This window comes from Plutella xylostella, chromosome 17, assembly GCF_932276165.1.
Source record: "Plutella xylostella chromosome 17, ilPluXylo3.1, whole genome shotgun sequence".
Taxonomy (NCBI): domain Eukaryota; kingdom Metazoa; phylum Arthropoda; class Insecta; order Lepidoptera; family Plutellidae; genus Plutella; species Plutella xylostella.
The window spans coordinates 10,188,325-10,212,067 of NC_063997.1; the positions used below are offsets into that span (position 1 = coordinate 10,188,325).

General features: G+C 39.2%; 4 protein-coding genes across 8 annotated transcripts; 2 read left to right on the forward strand and 2 right to left on the reverse strand.

Moving 5' to 3' along the window:
* Positions 1-1,341: 1,341 nt before the first annotated feature.
* Positions 1,342-14,628, reverse strand: LOC105390428 (transmembrane channel-like protein 3). 5 transcript variants are annotated; one of them, XM_048626719.1, is made up of 16 exons: positions 14,559-14,598; positions 13,901-13,963; positions 13,578-13,706; positions 13,151-13,310; positions 12,521-12,668; positions 11,893-12,138; positions 11,426-11,571; positions 9,429-9,579; positions 6,477-6,715; positions 5,962-6,076; positions 5,454-5,563; positions 5,131-5,323; positions 4,716-4,810; positions 3,541-3,699; positions 2,845-2,978; positions 1,342-1,631 (listed from the first exon to the last, which is right to left on the reverse strand). In XM_048626719.1, exons 3-16 carry the CDS (start codon positions 13,696-13,698, stop codon positions 1,375-1,377), a joined length of 2,274 nt encoding a protein of 757 aa, XP_048482676.1. In that variant the 5' UTR covers positions 13,699-13,706; positions 13,901-13,963; positions 14,559-14,598; the 3' UTR covers positions 1,342-1,374. The 5 variants fall into 5 exon arrangements, with proteins under 5 accessions (XP_048482676.1, XP_048482675.1, XP_048482673.1 ...); XM_048626716.1 differs by having other exon boundaries at positions 1,343-1,631; positions 13,578-13,714; positions 14,559-14,628; XM_048626717.1 differs by lacking the exon at positions 14,559-14,598 and adding an exon at positions 14,502-14,520 and having other exon boundaries at positions 1,343-1,631; positions 13,578-13,714.
* An 848-nt stretch (positions 14,629-15,476) lies between these two features.
* LOC125488436 (protein C10) lies at positions 15,477-16,300 on the forward strand. Its single transcript, XM_048626720.1, has 3 exons — positions 15,477-15,638; positions 15,739-15,981; positions 16,159-16,300. The coding sequence occupies exons 2-3, from the start codon at positions 15,765-15,767 to the stop codon at positions 16,290-16,292; spliced, it is 351 nt and encodes a 116-aa protein (XP_048482677.1). The 5' UTR covers positions 15,477-15,638; positions 15,739-15,764; the 3' UTR covers positions 16,293-16,300.
* LOC105390413 (beta-1,3-galactosyltransferase brn-like) lies at positions 16,295-17,335 on the forward strand. The gene is given in 1 exon segment (NM_001309088.1): positions 16,295-17,335. A coding segment is annotated over 1 exon segment (1,041 nt).
* Positions 17,336-17,749: 414 nt separating this feature from the next.
* On the reverse strand, positions 17,750-23,743 carry LOC105390410 (probable low-specificity L-threonine aldolase 2). Its single transcript, XM_038109296.2, has 6 exons — positions 23,230-23,743; positions 22,961-23,035; positions 22,548-22,714; positions 19,402-19,622; positions 18,906-19,042; positions 17,750-18,576 (listed from the first exon to the last, which is right to left on the reverse strand). Exons 1-6 carry the CDS (start codon positions 23,432-23,434, stop codon positions 18,263-18,265), a joined length of 1,119 nt encoding a protein of 372 aa, XP_037965224.2. The 5' UTR covers positions 23,435-23,743; the 3' UTR covers positions 17,750-18,262.

The window sequence follows — 23,743 nt, forward strand, 5'->3', positions numbered from 1 at the left end:
CTTAACACAGTCAAATTAGGTACATAGTCTAATAATTTTTAACTAATTATTATAAGTGTAATAGATAAAATAAATTTTAGTCAGCTTATTAACCTCAATAAAATATTAGTATTGACAAGAAATGTTGACAATGGTTGAGAATGTAAACATAGCAATTGATGCGTCGCTATGGAAATCATAACATTTCTATAGTAACGTCGCATCGTCACGAATCGTCGCGACGATTCCCCATAGCAACAAAAAAGCCTGAGAAAATGTCCCATGACCTTCAGAATAATAAATCCTGGCTTTGTTGTCCCGCATAGAGTCCCGGAATAATATCGATTTGTTACCAGCCAAAAGCAGGAAACATAAACTTAAAGATTTCAGCATTATTGCACTATACCTAGGCACCTTGTTGGAGGAGTAGCTACTTATTTTCTTTGGACCAGTATAACGTGGCTCTTTCCAGTTTAACTAATTCAATAAAGATTGCATGCAGCCAGATTTGGCTTGTGTTCTTTAGGAAAGACTGTTATGTATTATTTTCTTCATAACTGAATGTAGCTGAAAAAAATAGTGTAAAAAAACGATTTCATTTTTATAATACATTTATTGATAGAGAAGTACAAAAGATATAAACATCGAAATAAACTCACAGCTTATTATAATTATTATGGATTACTATAAAAATATAAAACTCATGGTATAAAATCTCAAAATATTATAAATCACTATCAAAGTATGAATACACGCATAAATGCATAATAAATAATTAGTTTAATGTCAAAAGTATAATCATAGCCTCTATTCTTTAATAATTATATTCTACATCTAATTATTACATTATAGCACCTTATTTTGGCATATTAGATATACGATATACTTAAATGCAGAAAATATTTCGTTAGTCTGACTGTTAAATAAATCGTAGAAACATTTTAAATGCAAAAAATACTGTGTAGCACTGCACGTAATACATAATTGACTAACATTTATCTTTATTTACACAGTTTGATAAGAAAGAATCAATATAAAAAGCCCTATACTTGTAAGATAATATTTGCACCAGGCAGCACCCACATTTATGTAAACTTATGCAAATTTTATTTGACGCCACTGAGCGTCGATTAATTGACTTATCGATATTATGCGTCATCTTATTAGAATATACAGACTATCTCTATTCGCTCTACCCATCTCTAAGGCGGACCCTAGACCTACAATAATACTGTGCAACATATATATTTTAATCCAAATGACGTTTGCGCAATCTTCAATATTAACCCTAGACGATGAATTATATTGCACAATTGTCAATATTGCGCAATAAAATTGACCGTCTAGGGGCCGCCTAAATCACTGGCAACCAAAAAATCCCCTTACCTCCTACACTTAAAGCCACTCGCGTCGACCCACCCCGCCCCTAGGATCGGCCCTATAGCTGAACTCACTATCCGTATCCCCTTCTTCCTTCACAAAAGACTTAACATCTTCCCTCTGTTGTCTAGAAGTTTCCCCGTGGTTGAGACGTGGTCCAGCGAACTGATAGCCTGAGTTGGAAGGCTTGCGTACTTTGTCATCGTGCAGGTATTTCCAAGTGTACGAATTGTCCTGGATATTGGTGTCGTCCCGGGGGCTGTAGAGCCATTCTGGGGACAGATTTTTGGGATTTTGTGAGGTTAGAGGTTAACAGAGTCTGCATTGTTCTATGGTAAAGATAAAGATGAGGATTATTTCTGATAGGATAAAGGCTCAGCAGTGTACAGTAAGTGAAAGAGATATTTATTCACCCCAGCACTTACACTCCCATAATAGGTGAGCAATAAGTACTTAGATATACATACATATCTCTTTTGCTGACTGAACACGCCATATAAAAAAATAAAAATGGGACATTAGTGTAAATAGTACCGTTGACTTGCTATTTTAGGTTAAAAAGCGAGGTTAAAATTATTTCATTCAGCATGCATTTTAATGAAAGTAAGTAAATGAAGTGTGAAATGAATAATAAATACCTTGTAGTGAAATCATGATTGCAGGCACTCAGAACACACAAACACAAAAAACACACACATAGGTACATTAGTATAACAGAATCGTGTAAAGAGTGTACGATAAAAAAGTGCGAACGAGCAAACATACGTGAATTAAATGAACTGCGCCCATACAATACAATGAACCCGAATGTTTTGGCGATTTTATGCAACATTAATGAAAAATCAACGCCATAATTACCGCTTTTCCAAATGTACAAATATTATGTCACAAAAACCCAAATAAATGATTTTCTAACAGCAGTGAATAAGATAATAAATAAATATGTGGGGACATCTCACACACGGCCATCCGACCCCAAGCTAGGCAGAACCTGTGTTATGGGTGTCGGACAGCTGATATATCTACACAAATACATAGATACTAAATATAAATATCAACACCCAAGACCCGAGTACAAATGTTTGCCTTTAAACAAATATCTGCCCCAGCCGGGAATCGAACCCGGGACCTTCGGCTCAGTAGTCAGGGTCACTAACCACTACGCCATTCGGTCGTCAATAGATGTTTTATGTAAGTTATTTATATACAGATGTTATTTATATGACAACAGTTGTGTGAAATGAGAATGGACATTAATACCAAGCACTAAAATAAGATTATGTAAAAATTTAGGGATGAGAAATCTGACCCTCTCCCAGATTAGCAATGCTACTGGAAGGGGACAGTTTTCTCTGCCCCAGACTAGAAACATAAACAATTTCAATCAAATGGTAGAAAAGCAACATTGTGTAAGTGCGCTTAGAAGAATAAACACAAAACCACTCCGCCAAACCCAATCAACCAGTTTAAAGAACAACAACTTACCTCCATTGGAGACCTTCGATATGGCCGTCAGCAGAAAGTCCTTATCTTTAGCCTCTATGACGAGCATCTGTCGCAGAATATCCACCATAGACCGCTGCGCCAGTGATCGCGCGCGCATGTAGTACACTGCGATACTGGAATGTAAGGGGGATTTTTGTCAGTGATCTTTTGGAAGGTATGTACAAATAAAAATATGTTTATTATCAAAAGTAAATTACAAGTGACACAAAATAATTACTTAGCTATACAAAATTATTAATTTAACAAACTAACAATAATATGTGGTTGAGGGTACATTTGTAATTTTGTCATTGTAATGTGTAGGTGCAGTGCTGGTAGGATATAATTTTTTGAGCCGAATTTTGTGGAGTATTTTAACTGAGGTGCTTCTTCAACGCCAAGGGCGATCAAACAGCTATGCAGTGTGTACATAACGGTTATGTTTCAGGACCATGTTATGTTAAAGTCCATATAAAGGTAATCTTACCAAGTGCCAATCACTCCATGGGCTATTACCTACCACCCGGTAGACGCGGCGGCGTGGACCAAATACAGTGACTTCCGCATTTTAGTATGCAGCGGTGGATGACACGACAGAGTCGGAGTAGGCTATTATAGCAGTAGGCATTGGAATATTTCTTTTTTACACAGTGATCTATACGTTATAATAAACTATTGAGTCATCAGTGACCTTACCACAAGAACACAAATATGAACCCGATCACAGCTGGCCTCGTCAGAAACACAAGCAGCGCGCTGAGCCGACGGTTCTTCGACAGACCCAGCACTCCTTCTGTCACCACCTCCACCACTAGCGTGTAGCCGCGGAACGGACCGCAGTGGTAGGACGGCTTACTGGAATAAATAATAACTTTGGTTATACGTAGTGTGTGTGTGTGTGCATGAAAGTCCCTGAAAGGAACTGATAACAAAGGATAGTCAGAGTCCGAATTGTTCCAAGGGTGCTATAGGAGAAGCGATTTGTATTTAGATCACTGCGGCCTCCGATGTACCATGGGACTAAATGAAATAAAAAAGTATTATTCATTAACATGAACACTTATACCTTACCAAAACGAAACATCACAATAACCAATAGCCTAAACTTCTTAGCGTGTTGGGACAAAAACAAGACCTGGTCTAGGGTGTGTCACCGTGGTGAAGAAATGAAAAGATAGTGTCTGTAGTCTGTAGTACATGGACAAGATACCGATATGTGTTTATAGCAATGACTATAAAAAAATGTAGTAGTATAACCGTATATCTAGTGTTGCCCAAATTCAGTCTTGGTCTTGCAGTCTTGGTCTTGTTCTTGCGTTTTTGCAAGACCAAGACCAAGAACAAGACCGCGTATTTTTAGCAAGACCAAGACCAAGACCTGACCGTGCAAGACTTGAGCAAGAACAAGACATAGCCTGCAAGACTCTTGCGTCTTGCAGCTAGGACTTAGCGCTATTTCACTGAGTAGTTAGGTGTAACAGTTCGGTGTATAGGTAGGTACGCTTAGGAATTCTATGAGACGCAAAAAACTGTATCAAAGAATATGAAAAACTGGACCTATGCACATTACGACTAATACCATAAACATAGCGAATAAAAAATATCTATTAAAATCAAAAAGTAAACTTTAATAAATAGTAATAGACTAATAGGTAATTGCAAGACTTGCAAGACTCTTGCTGCAAGACCAAGACCAAGACCAAGACTGGGAGCGCAAGACCAAGACCAAGACCAAGACCAGGTGTATTTGCGCAAGAACAAGACCAAGACCAAGACCAGGTGTATTGGCGCAAGACCAAGACCAAGACTGGCTAAGTCTCGTCTTGTTCTTGCATTTGGGCAACACTACGTATATCCCACATTGAACTCACCCCATAAACAGCGAGCCGATACCAAAGAGAGTGACGAACAGCGACACGGTGACCAGCATGTACATGACGGTCTCTGTCTGCGCCGCCCGCCACACCTGCAAACATAGAATTTGTAAATTATGTTGTAAAAGAGAGGTGTTAAAAGTTTAACGTATCTGTCGTGTGTGTCTGTACAACAGATTTGCCGAATTGTGTTAGTTTTTTATTATTTTTACATTTTAGTTTCAATGGATACTGCTATACAAAATTTACTTTATACATGGTGTGCAGAGGTATACTAGTCTAAAGTAGGTATATTTTCAATAGTCGTTGATTAAAAATTTTCAGTATCACCTCCTGAGTCACCCACTTTTAGCCTGCTTTCCCCTTTTTCTAGCACGCTTTAGGAAATAGATGTAAGTACCCATGCACAAACCTTTCTAGCCGGCAAACAAGCTTTCATAGCGACGGTTTTCTTCACATAGAAGAGCAGTAGGAACTTGACCGTTACGGCGACCACCAATAGGGGCGAGAATAGCATGCCGAACCACAACACCGTTTGATTGTAAATCAGAGTTAGCGAGTTGTACGCTATGTTGAACTCCGGTGGAGAGCCTTTTGGCTGATATCTGTAAATTAAAAGATACATATGAATATTTCATAGGTATAAAGATAATCTTACATCATAATAAAAGAAAATAACACACAAAAACAATGATTTCAGTGAAAAAAGTTATTAAAACTAAAAAAAAAACTCACTTATATACCAATCCTCTAATAAATTCGAAAGCTGGCAACAAAATCAAAGAAAACACTGCGTCTAGCAACACCAAACGGTATGTCTCTTGTCCGAAGGTAGTTTCCCAGCACTATAAACAAATAAGATAAAACAAATCATAATTGATGTGCAACTACATTAGTGATTACGTTCCTATTTCAACATGTCATGATCTAAATCATTTATAGTCATATTACTTTTGATAAAAGTCACGCTGTCTCACTGTCTAAAGGTCTTGAGCCTTTTTGTGCCTTTCAATAATACATTTCTTACACCATTAGGGCCACAATCATCGTTCATTTCTGGACATTGACCTTTCTAAACGAACGCAAGAAAATTCTACCCTTGGGGCTTAGGTTGAAGACCAAAGGTCTTAATTTCAGAAATTTTCTACATGAGTTGACTTGTGTTGACTCTATACAATGTAAGTGCAATCACGCAGTGCTTAGTGCTAGCTAAAACACACAACAACTAAAGAACTCTACTTACACTCTTATCGCTCGTAGCCCAGAAGTAGAATATGAGGAAGAGAGTGCCGAAGTCCAGCAGACACGTCCGAGCTAGCGTCACGTACAGCGCCGTGCGAGCTGAGTAATACTCCAGTCTGGAATTGACATTGTAAATAATTAGAATTAGACATGGTTAAAAAAGTAGGGAAGATATTCAACCACTGCGTTAGTTCAAAAACGTGGACACTGGTTGACCATGGTTTAAAGTTGGCAGACGCCTTAAAGTTATGCAATAACTTTTATGAAAGGTTCTTCTAAAGGCGCTGTAATTGATATAAAGGCTGTAACATGTGCTGACTAAGCTTGTTTCAGGGAGCTTTATGACTTCTAGATTCTAAGTACTAGGTCATCGGTGCTAGATCCTAAAACTGGAATCAGCATGATGAAAATTTGAAATTGTCACTTATTCTAAAAACTCTTTGCTAGAAACAAAACGCAACACAAAACACTTTTAATAAATGTTAGGTTACATTCTACACCACCATAAACACCAACCTGACAACAGCAGAAAACAGTAGCGGGCACACAGTGACGATAGCAGTCACAATTCCAGACACAGCTATCGGCCAGTAGTAATGCTCCACCTCCAAGCCCAGTAGACTCCAAGTGCCGTAGCCTATAGACCCGATGAGTGCCAACACTATCAGTGATACTGCTGTGTTGACGGTGTACCGCCAGAGTTTGGTGAGGAATGTCATGACTATGACTGGCTTGTTTACGTCCACTAGCAGCTCCTGAAATTGTTGTAAATTGTTATGGTGTAAGTAAATATATGTGGAAGGAGGAAAGATGTTTGGATACACGAATATAATACTGACAAAACATGGAATTGTGTTAAAAAAAAATAAAAAAACCGGCCAAGTGCGAGTCGGGCTCGCGCACAAAGGGTTCCGTAGCTTAAATCAACCTATCTCAAAAACTATAAGAGATACTTTGATCAAACCCAAAAATCGTTGAAAGAGTTAATTAGCATGCATCACCTCTATTTTTTTTAGAATTTTATACCCCGTAGTTATAAAAATAGAGGGGGGGGACATACTTTTTACGACTTTGAGAGCTGATATCTCAAAAACCGTTCACTTTAAGAAAAATGTTTTTTAGAAAACTTTATATCATTTTAAAAGACCTTTCCATTGATACCCCACACGGGTATGTACATCGAAAAAAAAAATTTCATCCCTCAGTTACATGTATGGGGGGCCCCACCCCCAATTCTTTTTTTTACTATTTAGTGTCATATTTTTGTAGCGGTTCATACAACACATCATCATCACGACCCATTACGTCCCCACTGCTGGGGCACGGGTCTCCTTCCAATTCAGGAAGGGTTTAGGCCTACAACACATATTCCCATCAAATTTCATCACTGTAGTACTTATAGTTTCCGAGTAAATCGGCTGTGACAGACGGACAGACGGACAGACGGACAGACGGACATGACGAAACTATAAGGGTTCCGTTTTTGCCATTTTGGCTACGGAACCCTAAAAAATGAACTATGCTGACATGCGCTGAGTTACACAAAAGTATGTAAAATTTATTGCTGCCTTGCTTTGACAGAATACGGACATAGGTTTCGTGCCGACATTAGCTTAAGTGCAACTCAGCATTAGACTTTGAATTTGTTAGCCTTGTGTGGTAGTACCAGAGATATGTTACTTGTCTAAGGCACAGAATAATAACTAGTACCAGGTACAGAAGTCCATCTTTGCAATGGCTTGCAAAGAAATATGACTCCATCCCATAAGCAATAAGATCTAATTTAGATCGCGTTCCAGCCGCACACGTTTTTATTTACTTACCTACCAATTAATTTTTGAGGGAATATGCGCCTTATTTCACTGGACTACGGTGCATAATAAGTTATACGTGGTTATACGCATTGAAAAAGAAGCCACCTTAGGGTTGCGTCAGCACCACAGACTACAACGTTTACTAAGCAACGGACTGACTTTGTAAAAAGAATGTCATGTTTTTAAACAAAATTAATTTGAATTTAGAATACAAAGCTATTCCAAACTTTTTTTCTATTGGAAATAACCAGTAAAAACGATAACAATTTCATAGTTAAGATATTTTGAAGTACATAAAATATGTATGAATCTAAGTACCTAAAGCATTAAATTTTGTGAAAACATGTTTTTTTTTCGTTATAATTTATATCATGGATATAATTTATATTATGATACAGAACGTGTTAGTTTCGTTAAGCACTAATCCCACTCAGCGCACATTTTATAATCGATTCATTAATACATTTTGAAGGTTGTTGTGTCTGTAAATTTAATACTTTAACGAAAACAAAATTGGAATAGACTTTGTTCAACATGGAGAAAAAAAGGGTTTGTAGTTCGGATTAATTTCATTTCAAATAAGGAACGTAGAAGAAATCAATAAAATACTTAGATTAGTTTTACCTGTCAGCATCTTTTGGAAATCTAAAAAAAATAAAATTGGATCACGATCCGTATTTAAGCAATTAAATACGGCACAGTATTTTTTTGCTGCTTTTTTTCTTTTTATGTCCATTTTTCTATTCATAAATTTTAATAAATACCTAAATACGACATTTATAAACTAGTACGAAATAGGAACAAATAGCGCGCGCGTGTATCGTCTTCCGCTTGCGGCAGCCGACTAGATTTGCCCCCTCGAGGCGGCAGGCGCCAGGCTGGCGCCTGCGCCGCCCACGCGCGGAGTGACACAGGCCTGTCTAAGGGTAGAGTTCATTATAGATGCTGCGGTGGTTGAGCCGGGCGGCCTGCTCGGTGGCCACGGAGCAGTCCCAGCCGTTGTTAGAAAGTGAGCCTTGTGTGTTAGTACCTTGAGTTCATTATAGATGCTGCGGTGGTTGAGCCGGGCGGCCTGCTCGGTGGCCACGGAGCAGTCCCAGCCGTTGTTAGAAAGTGAGCCTTGTGTGTTAGTACCTTGAGTTCATTATAGATGCTGCGGTGGTTGAGCCGGGCGGCCTGCTCGGTGGCCACGGAGCAGTCCCAGCCGTTGTTAGAAAGTGAGCCTTGTGTGTTAGTACCTTGAGTTCATTATAGATGCTGCGGTGGTTGAGCCGGGCGGCCTGTTCGGTGGCCACGGAGCAGTCCCAGCCGTTGTTAGAAAGTGAGCCTTGTGTGTTAGTACCTTGAGTTCATTATACATGCCGCGGTGGTTGAGCCGGGCGGCCTGCTCGGTGGCCACGGAGCAGTCCCAGCCGTTGTTAGAGAGTGAGCCTTGTGTGTTAGTACCTTGAGTTCATTATAGATGCTGCGGTGGTTGAGCCGGGCGGCCTGCTCGGTGGCCACGGAGCAGTCCCAGCCGTTGTTAGAGAGTGAGCCTTGTGTGTTAGTACCTTGAGTTCATTATAGATGCTGCGGTGGTTGAGCCGGGCGGCCTGCTCGGTGGCCACGGAGCAGTCCCAGCCGTTGTTAGAAAGTGAGCCTTGTGTGTTAGTACCTTGAGTTCATTATAGATGCTGCGGTGGTTGAGCCGGGCGGCCTGCTCGGTGGCCACGGAGCAGTCCCAGCCGCTGAACACTTTGTTCGCGAACACGTTGCGCACGCCGCCGCCCGTCACTATGAAGGTTTGACGGTAGGATTTGGCTGTTCTGTGGACAAAATAAATAAATAAATGAAGGATGAATGAATGTAGAATATGTAGATATCTATTCACAGGTAGAGCTTTAGGGTGACAGGCAATGTGACTAGACTAGAGTTTGTCACCACATTGAAAGGATTGGCCAGTCACATAGCAGAATGCACAACTGGGTTGGGCTGCATTCGGGAAACTTCGTCACATATTCTCCTCGGCCATTCCTCAGAGCCTGTGACAAAAGTCTTCAACCAGTGCGTCCTGCCAGTGATGACGTATGGTGCAGAGACGTGGACACTGACGGTAGGACTGGTCCACCGGGGTACACTACATAATTCCGAATTACTTTTTTACGAATATGAAAATAACGATTTTTAAAATTTCGAATTTCATAGTTCCGAATAATTCACAATCCCGAATTTTAAGTTTCCGAATAACGAAAATCACGAATAGTTTATAAACGAAATTTCAAACAACATATTTATTAAAATGACGAAAGTCAATTTTCCGAATATTATTATTTCGATGTTTCAAAAGTACAATTTTTTAATATATCGAATTGTTAAAATTACGAATCCCGAAGTTTTAATATTCCGAAAATACAAATTCCCGAATGTTTCTTAGTTAACAAGAAATGGTTATATGAATTATGCAGCATAATGCGTATAAAAACAATATTTTTTAAGCTATATTATGTGAAACGCTCCGCTCCGCTTCGCTGCGCTCCGCTTTGTTTTTCGATATCTATGTGCACCTAACACGCTCCTCCTCGCTTTGCTCGTCATCGCACCTATCTTTAGGTTTAGGTCCTAAGGTTTTTAAGTTTAAACACCATAAAAATCCTAGCAATTGTTTTGCTCTAAATTTGAAACGCTCCGCTCCGCTTCGCTGCGCTCCGCTTTGTTTTTCGATATCTATGTGCACCTAACACGCTCCTCCTCGCTTTGCTCGTCGTCGCACCTATCTTTAGGTTTAGGTCCTAAGGTTTTTAAGTTTAAACACCATAAAAATCCTAGCAATTGTTTTGCTCTATATTTGAAACGCTCCGCTCCGCTTCGCTGCGCTCCGCTTTGTTTTTCGATATCTATGTGCACCTAACACGCTCCTCCTCGCTTTGCTCGTCGTCGCACCTATCTTTTGGTTTTGGTTCTAAAGTTTTAAAGACGTTTTCGTTTTTTTGTCAAAATCACGAATTATCATATTTCCGATCGGGATTTGACTTTTTCGTGATTATAATAAATCGGTATTTTATTTTTCGTATATTAAAGTAATCGTATTTTTTAACATTCGTATATTTAACAATCGTAATAACAATATTCGTGATTATAATATTCGAAATTATAATTTTCGTCATTATTATAATTCGGTATTTAAAAAAATCGGTATTGCAATATTTCGTAAATTACATATTCGGGGTTATCAAATTCGGAAAAAAGTTTTTCGGAATATTTGGGTGTTCCCGGTCCACCGATTTAAAGTCGCTCAGCGTGCTATGGAGAGAGCTATGCTTGGGGTTTCTCTGATGCATCGTATCAGAAATGAGGTTATCCGTCAGAGGACTAAGGTTACCGACACAGCTGTCAAATTATGCAAGCTGAAGTGGCAGTGGGCTGGTCATATCTGCCGAAGAACCGATAACCGTTGGGGTAGACGAGTTCTCTAGTGGAGACCACGAACAGGCAAACGCAGCGTGGGACGCCCTCCTGCCCGCTGGACTGACGACCTTAGGCGGGTGGCGGGTAGTGGTTGGATGAGGAAGGCCGAGGACCGAGTGTTGTGGCGTTCCTTGGGAGAGGCCTATGTCCAGCAGTGGATGATTATTGGCTGATGATGATTTATTTTTTGCTCTCATTCCAACTGACCTGTAGCACAGCACACACAGCATGGCCACATACGCGGCCAGCATGGTGAACAAGTACGCGAGCGGCATGTAGTAGCGCGGGCCCGGCGCCGCCACGCCGCCCGAGTGGTAGTGCCCGTAGAACAGAAGGGAATCGGAGAACATGCCCTGGGGAATTATATGCTTTAAGTATGTTATAGAGTAACCATCAGAAAACGAGGGTAACATGGCTCTAGGCAAGCTGAAGTGGCAGTAAGCAGCCGGCAATATGTGAAGAAGAACCGTCGTCGGTGTAAAGAGGTTCTCGAGTACAGACCACGAATAGGCAAACGTAGTGCAGGATGCCTTCTAGACCGACGAACCTTAGAAAGGAAGCCAGCATTGTTTAGATGAGGCAATCTATGAGCAGAGTATATTAGTGCTGTTTGGAATATGAATATATCCAGCAGCAACTATAAATGAAGTTGAAAATCATAAAAACCCACCAACCTGTCCACCAACAAAGTCCATGACCGACCGCGGCACCTCCTCCCTCACCACATAGTTATCATGCAGCACCTGAGGTACCACCACGAAGCTCAACAACAGCACCAGAAGCAACAGGTCAGCGGCCACCAGCCAGCGCAGAGAGCAGAAGTAGGCCCCCACGGCGGACCCTGAGTGGCCCTCGATCTGCCGGATCGCCTCGTACCACGGCTCGATGGAGAAGATGAAGTTACGGAGACGATCGCGAGACTGCGGGAGGGATAACAATATTTTTAAAGAATGAATTTAGGTTTTTATATGAATGTGGTCGGTTGTTTGATGCATAGGTAAAAGGCAGCCGGGCTAGGGTCGATTTTTTTACTTGTATAGCTTGTAAGGGGTATTATTACGAGTTTACAACAAGTTGATACGAGAGAGCCATAACTCCAATCTTCCTTACGTGTTATTAGAATCATATAGCATGGCTTATTGTTTTGTGTTCTATCATTTTATTTATAGCGATTTCGTTTTATTTTAAATTCTTTCCAGAACATTCATGAAAATTTACGACTACACCCGAATTTGGTAGCCAGAAAGAGGTTGAAACGAGGTCGATATTTTCCAACACTTCCACATCACCACCCCTACTTACCCTCTTCCACCCAAAGCTGACTCTATACTTGGTCCGCTGCCAGAAGGAGAGCGGGCGGCGGCTGGAGCGGTGGCTCACAGAGGCCGACAGCTGCGCGCGCACCTGCCGCTTCATCGTCAGCCCTTGGGGCAGGTCGCGGAGGGCCTCTCTGGAATGTGGTAGAGGAGGTATTATAGTAAACATGAGTAAAATATGTTGAGTATAATTCTTTAGTATGGCCCTTTTTTAATATTAAATGATAATCAACAGCCAAGAATAAAACAGTGCTGGACCTAGGCGTAGGCTAAGGATCAAAACAGCACTCTTTCCTAGTTTCCTTGCACTTCCACATCCAACTGATATAAATCAAATGGGTAAAAATTCGTGGGGCGCAGGTGTAGGTAGACTTAATTTCATTGGCTTATTCAAAGGTGTGGTATAATATGCAATGTCAGCATCACCAATTGTTTCAATGATAGTGTGATGAGGGACTGGCTAAATAGCACAATGCACAATGTTGGACAATAAGTACATAATATCTGCCAATGCATTTACTACAAGTTACTTGCCTTGTCTTGCCATTGCCAACAGACCGAAACACAAATACACACATCCTTACTAACATAAACATTGAAAAAAACTACAACCAACCTCCTCAGCTCCTCCGCTTCAGGGTTATCCTCCATGAGCAGCTCGTGCTGTTCCAGCTCCCTGACGATGATTTTGGCTTGCTGCTCGGCGGAGCCCGTGTTGCCGTCCACCACATCCTCAAGCAGGGCATTGTGCTCCGAGTGAGCTCGACGCAATGTGTCTGGTGGATTGAGTGTGGGATAAGACTATATAAGAATAAGAAATTTAGTTTTATTTAAGATTTAAGAAATTTTATTTTATATGTACAATAAATGAATTTTTATCTTTATCTTTATCTTTTATCTGTAAAATATTTAGTTGAATGAGAAAAAAACATATTGTTTTGCAAAAATGTACTTGATACTTCTTTTTGATTTATCCCAAAAAACATTTACAGCCAAAAATACATCAAAACAGTATTTTTAATCTTCAGTAGGGTATAACTTACTATAAGGCAGTTGTCTTGACGGCATGAAAGACACGGCCTGCCTGGCCACACTGTTCCTCATTGTGAACGCTCTCCGCACTCCCGTCGGCCGGTGGTGCAGCTCCTGGCTGTCTTCCTCCATTGTCTAGCTTTATTGTCTGTGTTTACATAGTTGAGATAGGTAATTATCAAAACTTTGCCTTACCACAACAAGTGTTCAAGAGTTCTATCAAATTTATATCAAATATAGTCAAATATGGTGTTTATAAAAATAGACACTAAGATATTCCTCTAAATTCCTCAACAGGCAACAGATAATATATGTTAAAAAAATAGTTACGTACCTACTGTGTATAAACTGTCATAGACCACATCTAGTGTTTGTTGCCAACAAGAACCTACTGCATCTGAAAATACAAATCAGTTCTACATATTATTATAATATTAAAACAATGTAACTAAACTCTAATACTTATTGAGTTTAGTCATCAATTTACAAGATAAGATAGGGGTAAAATGATTCTCTATCTAAATACTGCAAAACAAGGAGATAGGTACATAAGAGGTAAAAACCCAACTTTACATTAGATTTCATGATAACTAAATTATTATGATTTAAATTCACTTAATAGTAATTAATATATGACATTAATTTAAAATTAAAATGGAGTTAAAATGCGATGCCAGTATCTATTAATTTCCCTTTTATGGTTTTAAATGTAGTAAATTGATTGAGAATCTTTAGATGCAAAGTTACAGTATATAGCTTAGACATCCGAAAACATAATATAATTCGCCAGAAAACATTTTCCCCTGAATTTCCGGGGCAAAATCTTTTGTGGCGAGCGTGGTGAAGGTAAATGGTTTTATCATGAAGCTGTACTTTTGTCTTACTACTTTCTTTCTGTTCAAATTATTTAAAAATAAAAACCATAATTTATCTACCTAAGTACAAAAACTAATAAACCTTAATAAACTTACAAAAAATTAATTTATATTTACCTATGTTTATTTTCGTAACTTTAGCAAAACAAACTTTGACATTTGAATCAATATGATCTGTGAAAGTATAATCTGTGTTCTTTCTGTCTGCCACAGTCTGTGCACGCCACAGACTAGCTAGAGCTACTGAGCTAGACATTTTTTTTTTTTGGTTGGTGGACAGCGTTGCCAGAATGTTACAAAAGTAACATTTTACGTTACTTTTGACCCTCTTATGTTACCTTCATGTTACACGACTCCATATGTTAAATTTGTGTTACTTTTTAGATTTACCAGGATTTTTTTGTGTTTGTTACGTTTTCTTGTACTTGACTAACGGTGTGAAAATCTTTCAACTTCGTCTTGCCGCATATTCACTCACTCGCGTGAGTCGAGTGTATTTCGCAATCTTCCATCCCGGTTTCTTGGCGTGCGAACAAGTGAGTCGAGTGAGGTTCACTCTAAGTTCTGTCTGACTCTGACTAGCAGCGAATCGATAAGTCGGTACTTTTTTCGAAGTACCTATGTGTCGTTATTTTTTTTTGTAATTTGCGTTGACTACGTTTTTATGGAATCAGTAATTTAATAACAAGTCGTGTTTGCAAGTGTATTTTTTCCTCAGTGCAACTGAAATAAATTTTGACTGACATTGACTGTAAGTTTTTTGATTTTTTTAAATTTTACCTGTGCTTCTTTCGGCCATTGAGGAACGGTGGTCATTATCTAAGGAGGCCTTTGTCCAGCAGTGGGAAACGATGGAGGCTACATAAAAAAAATACCGAATAGGACAGGAAAAATATTTTACTTTTTTATAATAAACTGCCATAATAAGTATTATGTCGGTATCCATATTTAAAAAGGTCATGTTACTTTTCTCGGGAAAATGTTACTTTTTGGTCTGATTCGTGTTATATTTGACTATCTGCTACTGGCAACACTGTTGGTGGATGAAATTTGGTTTTGTTGTATGTATTGTAGGTATAATTTTATTTTCTTGTGATTTGTGTGGTAATTTGTTATGTTTTGAGAATCAAAATCCACTCGGGTAATTATAAGATATTCCGTTTATAAAGGAAAGTATTCTACGAGTTATACAACTAGGTAATCTCGGCGATTATGGCTTTCTTTTCAGGCGACCTAAAACAAGTGTTATTTATTTCAAGTGTTTACCACTCAGTTTAACACAGTGTTTTTGTTTCAGTTTATAAATGGTGAATCATCAGTGTCATGGCTTCTCCTCAAAATGTTTCTATTGATCAAATCAGGCTGATCTTGTCAGAAGTTATAAATGCCCTCGAATCACCAGATTATGCATCCAAGCTCGATGAGGCTAAGGAAGCAGCTGGCAATGAGATGTTGAAGATGATGCTGATCGTCTTCCCCATGGTCATACAGATTGAGATGGAAATTATTAAACGTCACGGATTCAATAACTCTAGAGAAGGTACATTTTTTTGTAGAGTGTTACACGTTGTACCTACCTGTCATACTAGAATGAAACCTTTGCTTGTGTTGGACTGTTATCCTGTAACGTCTGTGTTTCTCTTAAAACTAAACATAAAATATAGGAACCTTACATTAAAATAGTGCTGTTACTACCTTGAAATATTATCTTTTTCAGGAATAGTTCAGTTTACCCAGCTGGTGCGTGAGACAGAGAGTCTCGACTCAGAAGTGGCCCGGCTGCACAGTCAGATCAGATCGCACTACCTGCCCCCTGTCTCCATCAGCTCCACTGTCGACACATCTCTGTAACCATGATGGGTCGCCGCCGGGTACTCACATACTATCTAATTTTAACCACATTAGTCATAAGTTTATACTACTACATAGGCATAGGAGACTATATTAATACTTTGAACATTGAGGATGAATTCCATTACCCTCTTGATGTTGATATCAAACCACTCATCGAAGATATGAAAGCCGGCAGAGAACCATCTATAGCACCCATCAATGTATACCCTTACAATTTCATGACAACTATAGATAAATGCCGCGGAAAACCTGTAGATTTGCTCATATTGGTCAAATCTGCTATGGAACACTTTGATCTGAGAACAGCCATCAGAGACACATGGGGCAAAGAAAACAACCTCATGGATGAAACTGTAAGAGTATTGTTCTTTTTGGGTGTGACTGATGAGTCCAACTCAGCACTGCAGAAAAAGGTTGATCAAGAAATCACATTTTACAATGACATAGTACAGATAGATTTTATTGATGCATATTACAACAATACCATAAAGACAATGATGGCCTTCCGTTGGGCGTACGATCATTGTGATGAAGCCAGGTATTACTTGTTCTCTGATGATGACATGTACATTTCTGTGGCAAATCTTCTTGATTATACAAACTTCCATGAAAGATCTGCTTACTCAGTTTATGACGATGCAACAAAGGCTAACACAGTTGATACTGACAAGAGCAAAGCCTTGTTTGCTGGTTTTGTTTTTAAGTCTAGACCACACCGGTATCTTGGTAGCAAATGGAGGGTATCCTTAGATGAGTACCCGTGGAACAAATGGCCACCATATGTGTCTGCTGGTGCATATGTGGTGTCCAATAATGCTCTGAAGACTCTGTACCTTGGGAGTATGTTTGTGAAGCACTTCCGTTTTGACGACATCTACCTTGGAATTGTAGCTAAGAAAGCTGGTGTAACACCTGTGATGTGTGAAGAATTTTACTTCTATAAAAAATCACATCCTATGACCTCCTACAAGAAAGTGATTGCATCTCATGGGTTTGGTGATCCCAAGGAACTGATAACTGTCTGGAGACATTGGAACTGATAAAATATAAATTAATAGATTGAGATTATTTTATGTTTAATGTGATGAAGACTGAATGAGTGCTATTTTCTTTTTTTCTCACCTATTATAGCTCAATATGTATAAGTTTGAGTTAGGTATTTTTATGAATGTATCTGCTGGAGTTTACTACTTATTATAAGTAAAAACCTAAAGTATAAAATATTGTCAATCATCATGATCATGTTTGTTTAAGATCATAGTTCTGTTGTATTCTCATATAATTATATGAATAATTTATTTCGCTTTTTTATTTGGTATAGCATGTTTTTTTTTTCGTTTAAAGTACTTGTAGTTGTGTAAGAATGTACATTTATTGAACTATAGTATGATTAAAACGCATATTTGTAAACTTGCAATAAACTTTCTTTATTTGTATAAATGGCAGTTTTAATAATAATGTTATTTTGTTAGATTTAAGTCATACAATATTTATAACATAACACAATCGTGTTTAAACTTGATTTAAGATAATATACTATAGGTCTTACGACTACTTACTATAAAATATTTTGCTACATAACTATTACTTCATACACGTACAAGGCACTTAAAAATGGCTACTTCATGGCACTTGATTTCATCAAGTCAAGTATCTGATGATAGCAATGCTTAACGAATCATTCTAAATTTATGTGTCATAAGAATCAGATTGGAGTGCATCATAATTCATAACTTACATACATATTTTCATGTAACACGATCAACCATAATTTCATCACATAGATTTATAGGTACATATTAGGTAAAAAGTAACTTCAGAGAGACATGGAAATGGGACCCTCTTTTTTGCAATATAAAATTGTTCCTAACTATTATGTACTTACTGTTTTACAGCAATTTGTGACTTAATTTTGTTCATGTTTTTTTCTATACTTCTATTAACGAGAGCATTTCTAACTCCTTCACCTAAACACTAGCTTCGAACTCCTTAAAAACGAACGTGATCTTCATAATAGCGAGCCACAGATCTTCGTCCTCGATCCCGCAATGCAATGTAAACCTTATGGTCTTAGAATTGAAGTAAATCGCTTTTACTATGACACCTTCATCATCAGCCGTTTTGCAGTCGCCCTGTGTCTCTGAGAGGCAAACTTGTGCGAGCCTCTGCACCACTTTGTCAGCAGTTATGGGAGAAGACTCCGGTATCCGCACGAGCAAGATGTTAGTTTGAGTATTTTGAAGGTCGACCGTGAAGTTTTTGAGGCAGAGGCTTTTGATTGCTGTAATGAGGAAAATTGCAGTGATTAGTTATGATGAGGCGAGAGAGACAATGCCAAAATCCAACAGAAACTAATAAAGAAATGGAATGATGAAAAAAAGCTAATTGCGGTGATTTATGGTTGGCGGTAGACATAGGTAGCCTTAGCTGGCCCAGCATTTAAATTCAGCATTATAGTGTAATCTAACGTGTACACTTCGGCCCTTTGCTCCCCAGCGGAGATTGGGAATAAGTAAGAAAAGTAAGTAACTTGTAAAATACTATTTGTGGTTATAGCCTTAGCTGGCCCAGCATGTAAATCCCTCTATTCAATATGTAGTGTAATCTTACTTGTAGCCAACACCTGCGCGCGGCGATGGTCATGCTCTAGATTCGGCACCACTTCATCCAGGGCCACGAGCGCCGCCGCGGCCAGCACGCCCGCCTGCCGCATGCCGCCGCCCAGCATCTTGCGTAGGCGACGCGCTCTGGAAATAAGAAATGCATTGTGATGATAATGGGGGGAAAAGTTTGAAAAAACACTATATACAGCTTGTTTTGTGTATTGAATCTATAAATAAAGCTAAACTAGGGTTTGTCACCGTGATGAAAGGATTTCCCAGTTAGATGAGCATCAATGCCTGACTGCTCAGGTAGCGGAAGTTGGTATACCAAAAATAGGTGATACGTCACTCTAGGAGAGAATCCTTTTGTGAACCTCCACAGTCGAGTACCTAATCGAAGCGGGAGGCTGGCGCAATGGAGGTTCGCTTTTGGAAAGCTAAAGGAAACTGGTTCTTCTCAGCCAGATGCTAATGCCAAGTTGAACTGCCCGTATGTAACTTACTTCTGAATAAAATGGCAGTCGCCCACAAGCACAGACCCCACCGGGGCAGACAGTCCCTTGCTAAAGCAGATGGACACGCTGGCGGCGCCGCGCACCACAGTCGCTGGCTCAGAGCGCTGCGCCGCGCACGCGTTGAACAGACGAGCGCCGTCCATGTGCACTGGGATGGAGTGCTTGGTAGCCCGGGCGTAGAGGTCGTCTAGCCAGGATTGCGGTAATACCTGGGGGGAGAAATGCAAGGTGAACCTTATGGTCTGAGGGGTTTACAATGGCAATAGAAATGGAAGAAGTTGGCTTGTGCAAGGATGCAAACAGATTTGATTAGTCAACTTCTGAAAAATTTACTGCCAATGCCAATGTAAATTCATGATGCATTCATCATCAGCCGTTTTGTAATCACCCTTTTTGTTGAATTTTCCTTAGAATCCAACAAGAGACATGCCAATATGTGCAATTGGATTTTGGTTAGTGTGCAATGTTAAAGTTACAGTCATGGTTCTAAAGCTTTATTTAAGTACTAAAGTATTCAGTCAGAGTTCTTGAGCCACATAGTTACTGTAAGTAGTGATGTAACGAATATTCGCATTCGCATTCGCATTCGCGAATATTCGCACATTTTTGGATATTCGCATTCGCATTCGCAAAAATTTGTGCGAATGTTTTGCGAATATCAGTAACTTCTTAGATAAAAGTATTTGAAAATAATGGTAGGTTAACAAAATCAAAATCCATTCGTCTATAACCTTTTATTACAAGTTACCCTCTTAATCTCATTAAGTACCTTTATCATTTGGTATTTATTTAATTATTTTTTTGTGGTGGGCCAAAAGTAATGACCCTATTGGAAGTTGGTCTCATTTAGTTTTCGGGACGCCTTTTTTTTATCTGTCATTTTTCACCCGATTTTGCCGTTTGAGACGATTTTGAAGGGTTTTTTGAAGACCCGTGTTTATGTGAATAAGCCCGTGTCTCTGGAAGCCCTTAAGGCGAGTGCGAGAATCTCTCGGCCGAAGTTCTCGCTGGAGTTATGAGAAATGCCATAGAAGGAGCCCGTATGGCAATCAATTGTGACGGCGCCCATTTTGCCGATATCATCTTCTAGACTTTACCAATAAAATTGTAAAGGTTCAAATAAACATAATCAAAAACAAAATGCAAGTTTTTCATTAAAATAAATGAGAGCCAAACACCATGGGATGACTTCAATTGGTCCACCTTGTAGCTTCATAAGACTTAAACATACACTCACGTGCAAAGAAATACCTAGTTCCACTTAAAAAATACAGACACCAAATAGCCCCTATTTTTTTAAACATTTAATATAAAATTTTAATAAAATATTGACGTTTTTATTTGGTAATATTCTAATTCTTGGTCAAATGAACTTAAAAATTGCAGAAGTCGTCGATAAGTATTTTTTTTGCGCTTAGGAGTAATTTGGTGTTTTTCTTAATGGATCAGTTTCATTGCCCGTGAGTGTCAATAAACAAACAAAAAGCATATTTTGACAATATAGTGTCAGAGCAAGATAGCCATACATTTAAATACGTTTAAATGATTCGTGTAAATCGTCCTCAGAAACTGCACAAAGTCGCAATGTGTTGTAAGTGTTACGGAGCTAAACAAAGTTTAAAAAAAATTGCGTCTAGTATTGTTTAGTCTGATTCGGAATACGCCTAGACCGGAACATACGAGGGCGGGTCAATAAGTCCGTGACTTTTATAATTTCCCGCCACTTAACTGAAAGAACAACACTGCTCCTGTCAACAAGCATCTGTCAGTAGACATCTGTCAAAATTTGCACAAGTTACGTCACTTGGTTTGTGTTTTACACCCGTTCTTAGCAACAACCGCGTGATTTAAAAACATAATGGAAAAAACTGAATTTCGTGTGCTCACTAAGCATGATTTTTTTACGGAAAAAAACCATAACTGAAACCAAGGCTAAGCTTGATAAAGATTATGGGGACTCTGCACCATCAATATCTATGGTTAAAAGTGGTTTACTGAATTCCGTTGTGGCCGTACAAGTACGGAAGATGCCGGACGTCCATGGCACCCAGTTGAGGTCTCTACACCTGAAAATGATTGAAAAAATTCACGACATGGTGTTGGCCGATCGGAGATTGAAAGTGAGAGGGATAGTGGAAGCCACAGGGATATCACGTGGCTCACTGGTTTCAATTTTGAATGATCACTTGGGTATGAAAAAGCTTTCCGCAAGATGGCTGCCGCGTTTGCTCACAAACGCAATCGAATGACAACTTCGCAGAGGAGTGTTTGGCGTTGTTAAACCGAAATTCGGACGAGTTTTTGCGCCGTTTTGTATCCGTGGATGAAACGTGGATCCACCACAACACACCAGAGACCAAAAATCAGTCTAAACGGTGGGTTTCTCGGGGTGAATCGGCGCCAAAGAAGGCCAAGGTGGGTATTTTGATGACCTCGAGAAACCTCATTTTTTGGAAGGGATAAAAAAATTGCAGAAACTTTGCACAAAGTGTATAGAGCTCAAAGGAGACTACGTTGAAAAATAAATAAAAAAAATATCAAAAACCAGTATTTTGTTCAAAAAGTCACGGACTTATTGACCCGCCCTCGTACCTCGTTCAGTATGAGACCACCAAACCATACAAATAACGCCAAATTTGAACACAAACTGAATATTCGCATTCGCATTCGCATTCGCGAATGTCGATTTCAGATATTCGCATTCGCATTCGCATTCGCGAATGTCCAAAAACACACATTCGTTACATCACTAACTGTAAGTATAGTCACAAGTGCTCTCAATCTTATCTTCCCATTTTCGCGTTTTGAGGTCAAGTGATTATTGGTACATGTTACCTTGTTTTGTATTACTACGTATATTATGTATTGATGTGGTTGTGTATTTTGTGGACAAATAAATGAAGTGCCTATTTTCCATTTTTTACACATAAATGTCTTGTACTTAACTATGTTCTTGGATGTACCCAGGTTTGTTTCTGGATGGCACAGATATTTGTTCAGACTCACAAAGTAGAGATTACATCTAAATTAATAAAATAATAATAACTAATCAATGAAAATTAAGCATTGGAAAAGGCCCTTTGAATATTGAGAGATAGTGTGTTTGTTTTTGTACCAAAATTACTAAATGATACCTTGCCCCCACAATAGTTGTGGGTATTCTCCACAGCAATCATTGCAGTAAGTGGCTCATGAATATCGGACCCTCGGATGCGCTTCTCAAACTCGTCCAGGTCAAAAGTTCCATCTGGTTTGTTCTCAAGAGTTGTCAATAAGACTCCACCTAAGTGAGCTGCCCCTCCTGGAAGAAATAAATGAGCATTGTGTGGGTGTGGTTGGCTGTTTTGGGTTCTAGGTAAATTGGATTAATTAAAACATTTTTTATTTTTAGGTGCTACCTGAAGTGGACTGTAGGCACTTAATAAACATGGCCATCCTGGAGTCTGATGCTAATCTGAGTAGGTAGTCCTTTCACCACAGTGACGTGACAATCTAACTTTATTGTTTTACACCATGCTAAGAAGATTTATCTATTTATGTTTCATACCTTGCTCATACTTGAAAATGTGTGACATATTTCCCACCAGCGCTTCAGAGCCTCGTTGGCTGCAGTGCACCATCACTGAAAAACAGAACAGCAAATTTGTAATGTAATTTTCAAAGACATTGTTTTACTCACCTCACCTTTATTTATTTTCAAGAAGTTATTATTGATGTTTCTGTTTACAGAAAGAGAAAGGATACAGTTAAGCTGTGAAGTAGGTATTATCAGATTACTTATGTTTGAATAGATTCTATGACATGATAAGCACTTACCGGCTATAAGATTAGCCATGGTTCCCGAGGGAACAAACAGGGCTGCTTGCTTATCCAGCATGGTGGCGATCTTCCTCTCCAGGGCATTGACTGTGGGATCCTCACCATACACATCGTTTCCTACAGCCGAATTTACCATGGCATGTCTCATGGCATCTGTTGGCTTCGTCACTGTATCTGATCTCAAATCCACTATATGCGTCATGGTTGTGTAAAGGATTTATTTATTTGATAGTTTGATGTCAGACGAGTCTCCTATCGATTCCGTTGTTTATCTCGCACTGCTCACTCACAGAAATTCTTCAATATTATTACGAAAGCGCCCAACGTTTAGGTTAAGTGGTGATACTTTATGACTTGCAGTTGGATCTGATGATTGTAAGTGATAAAGTGACCCAGAGTATGACCTTTGAAATGATAGCGGATCTCTCCTTAACGGTGTAAGTGGTTTTATAGATAAATTGAAACTTGAAACAGGCAATCAAAACTTTCAAGGTTATTTCGATAGAAGGAA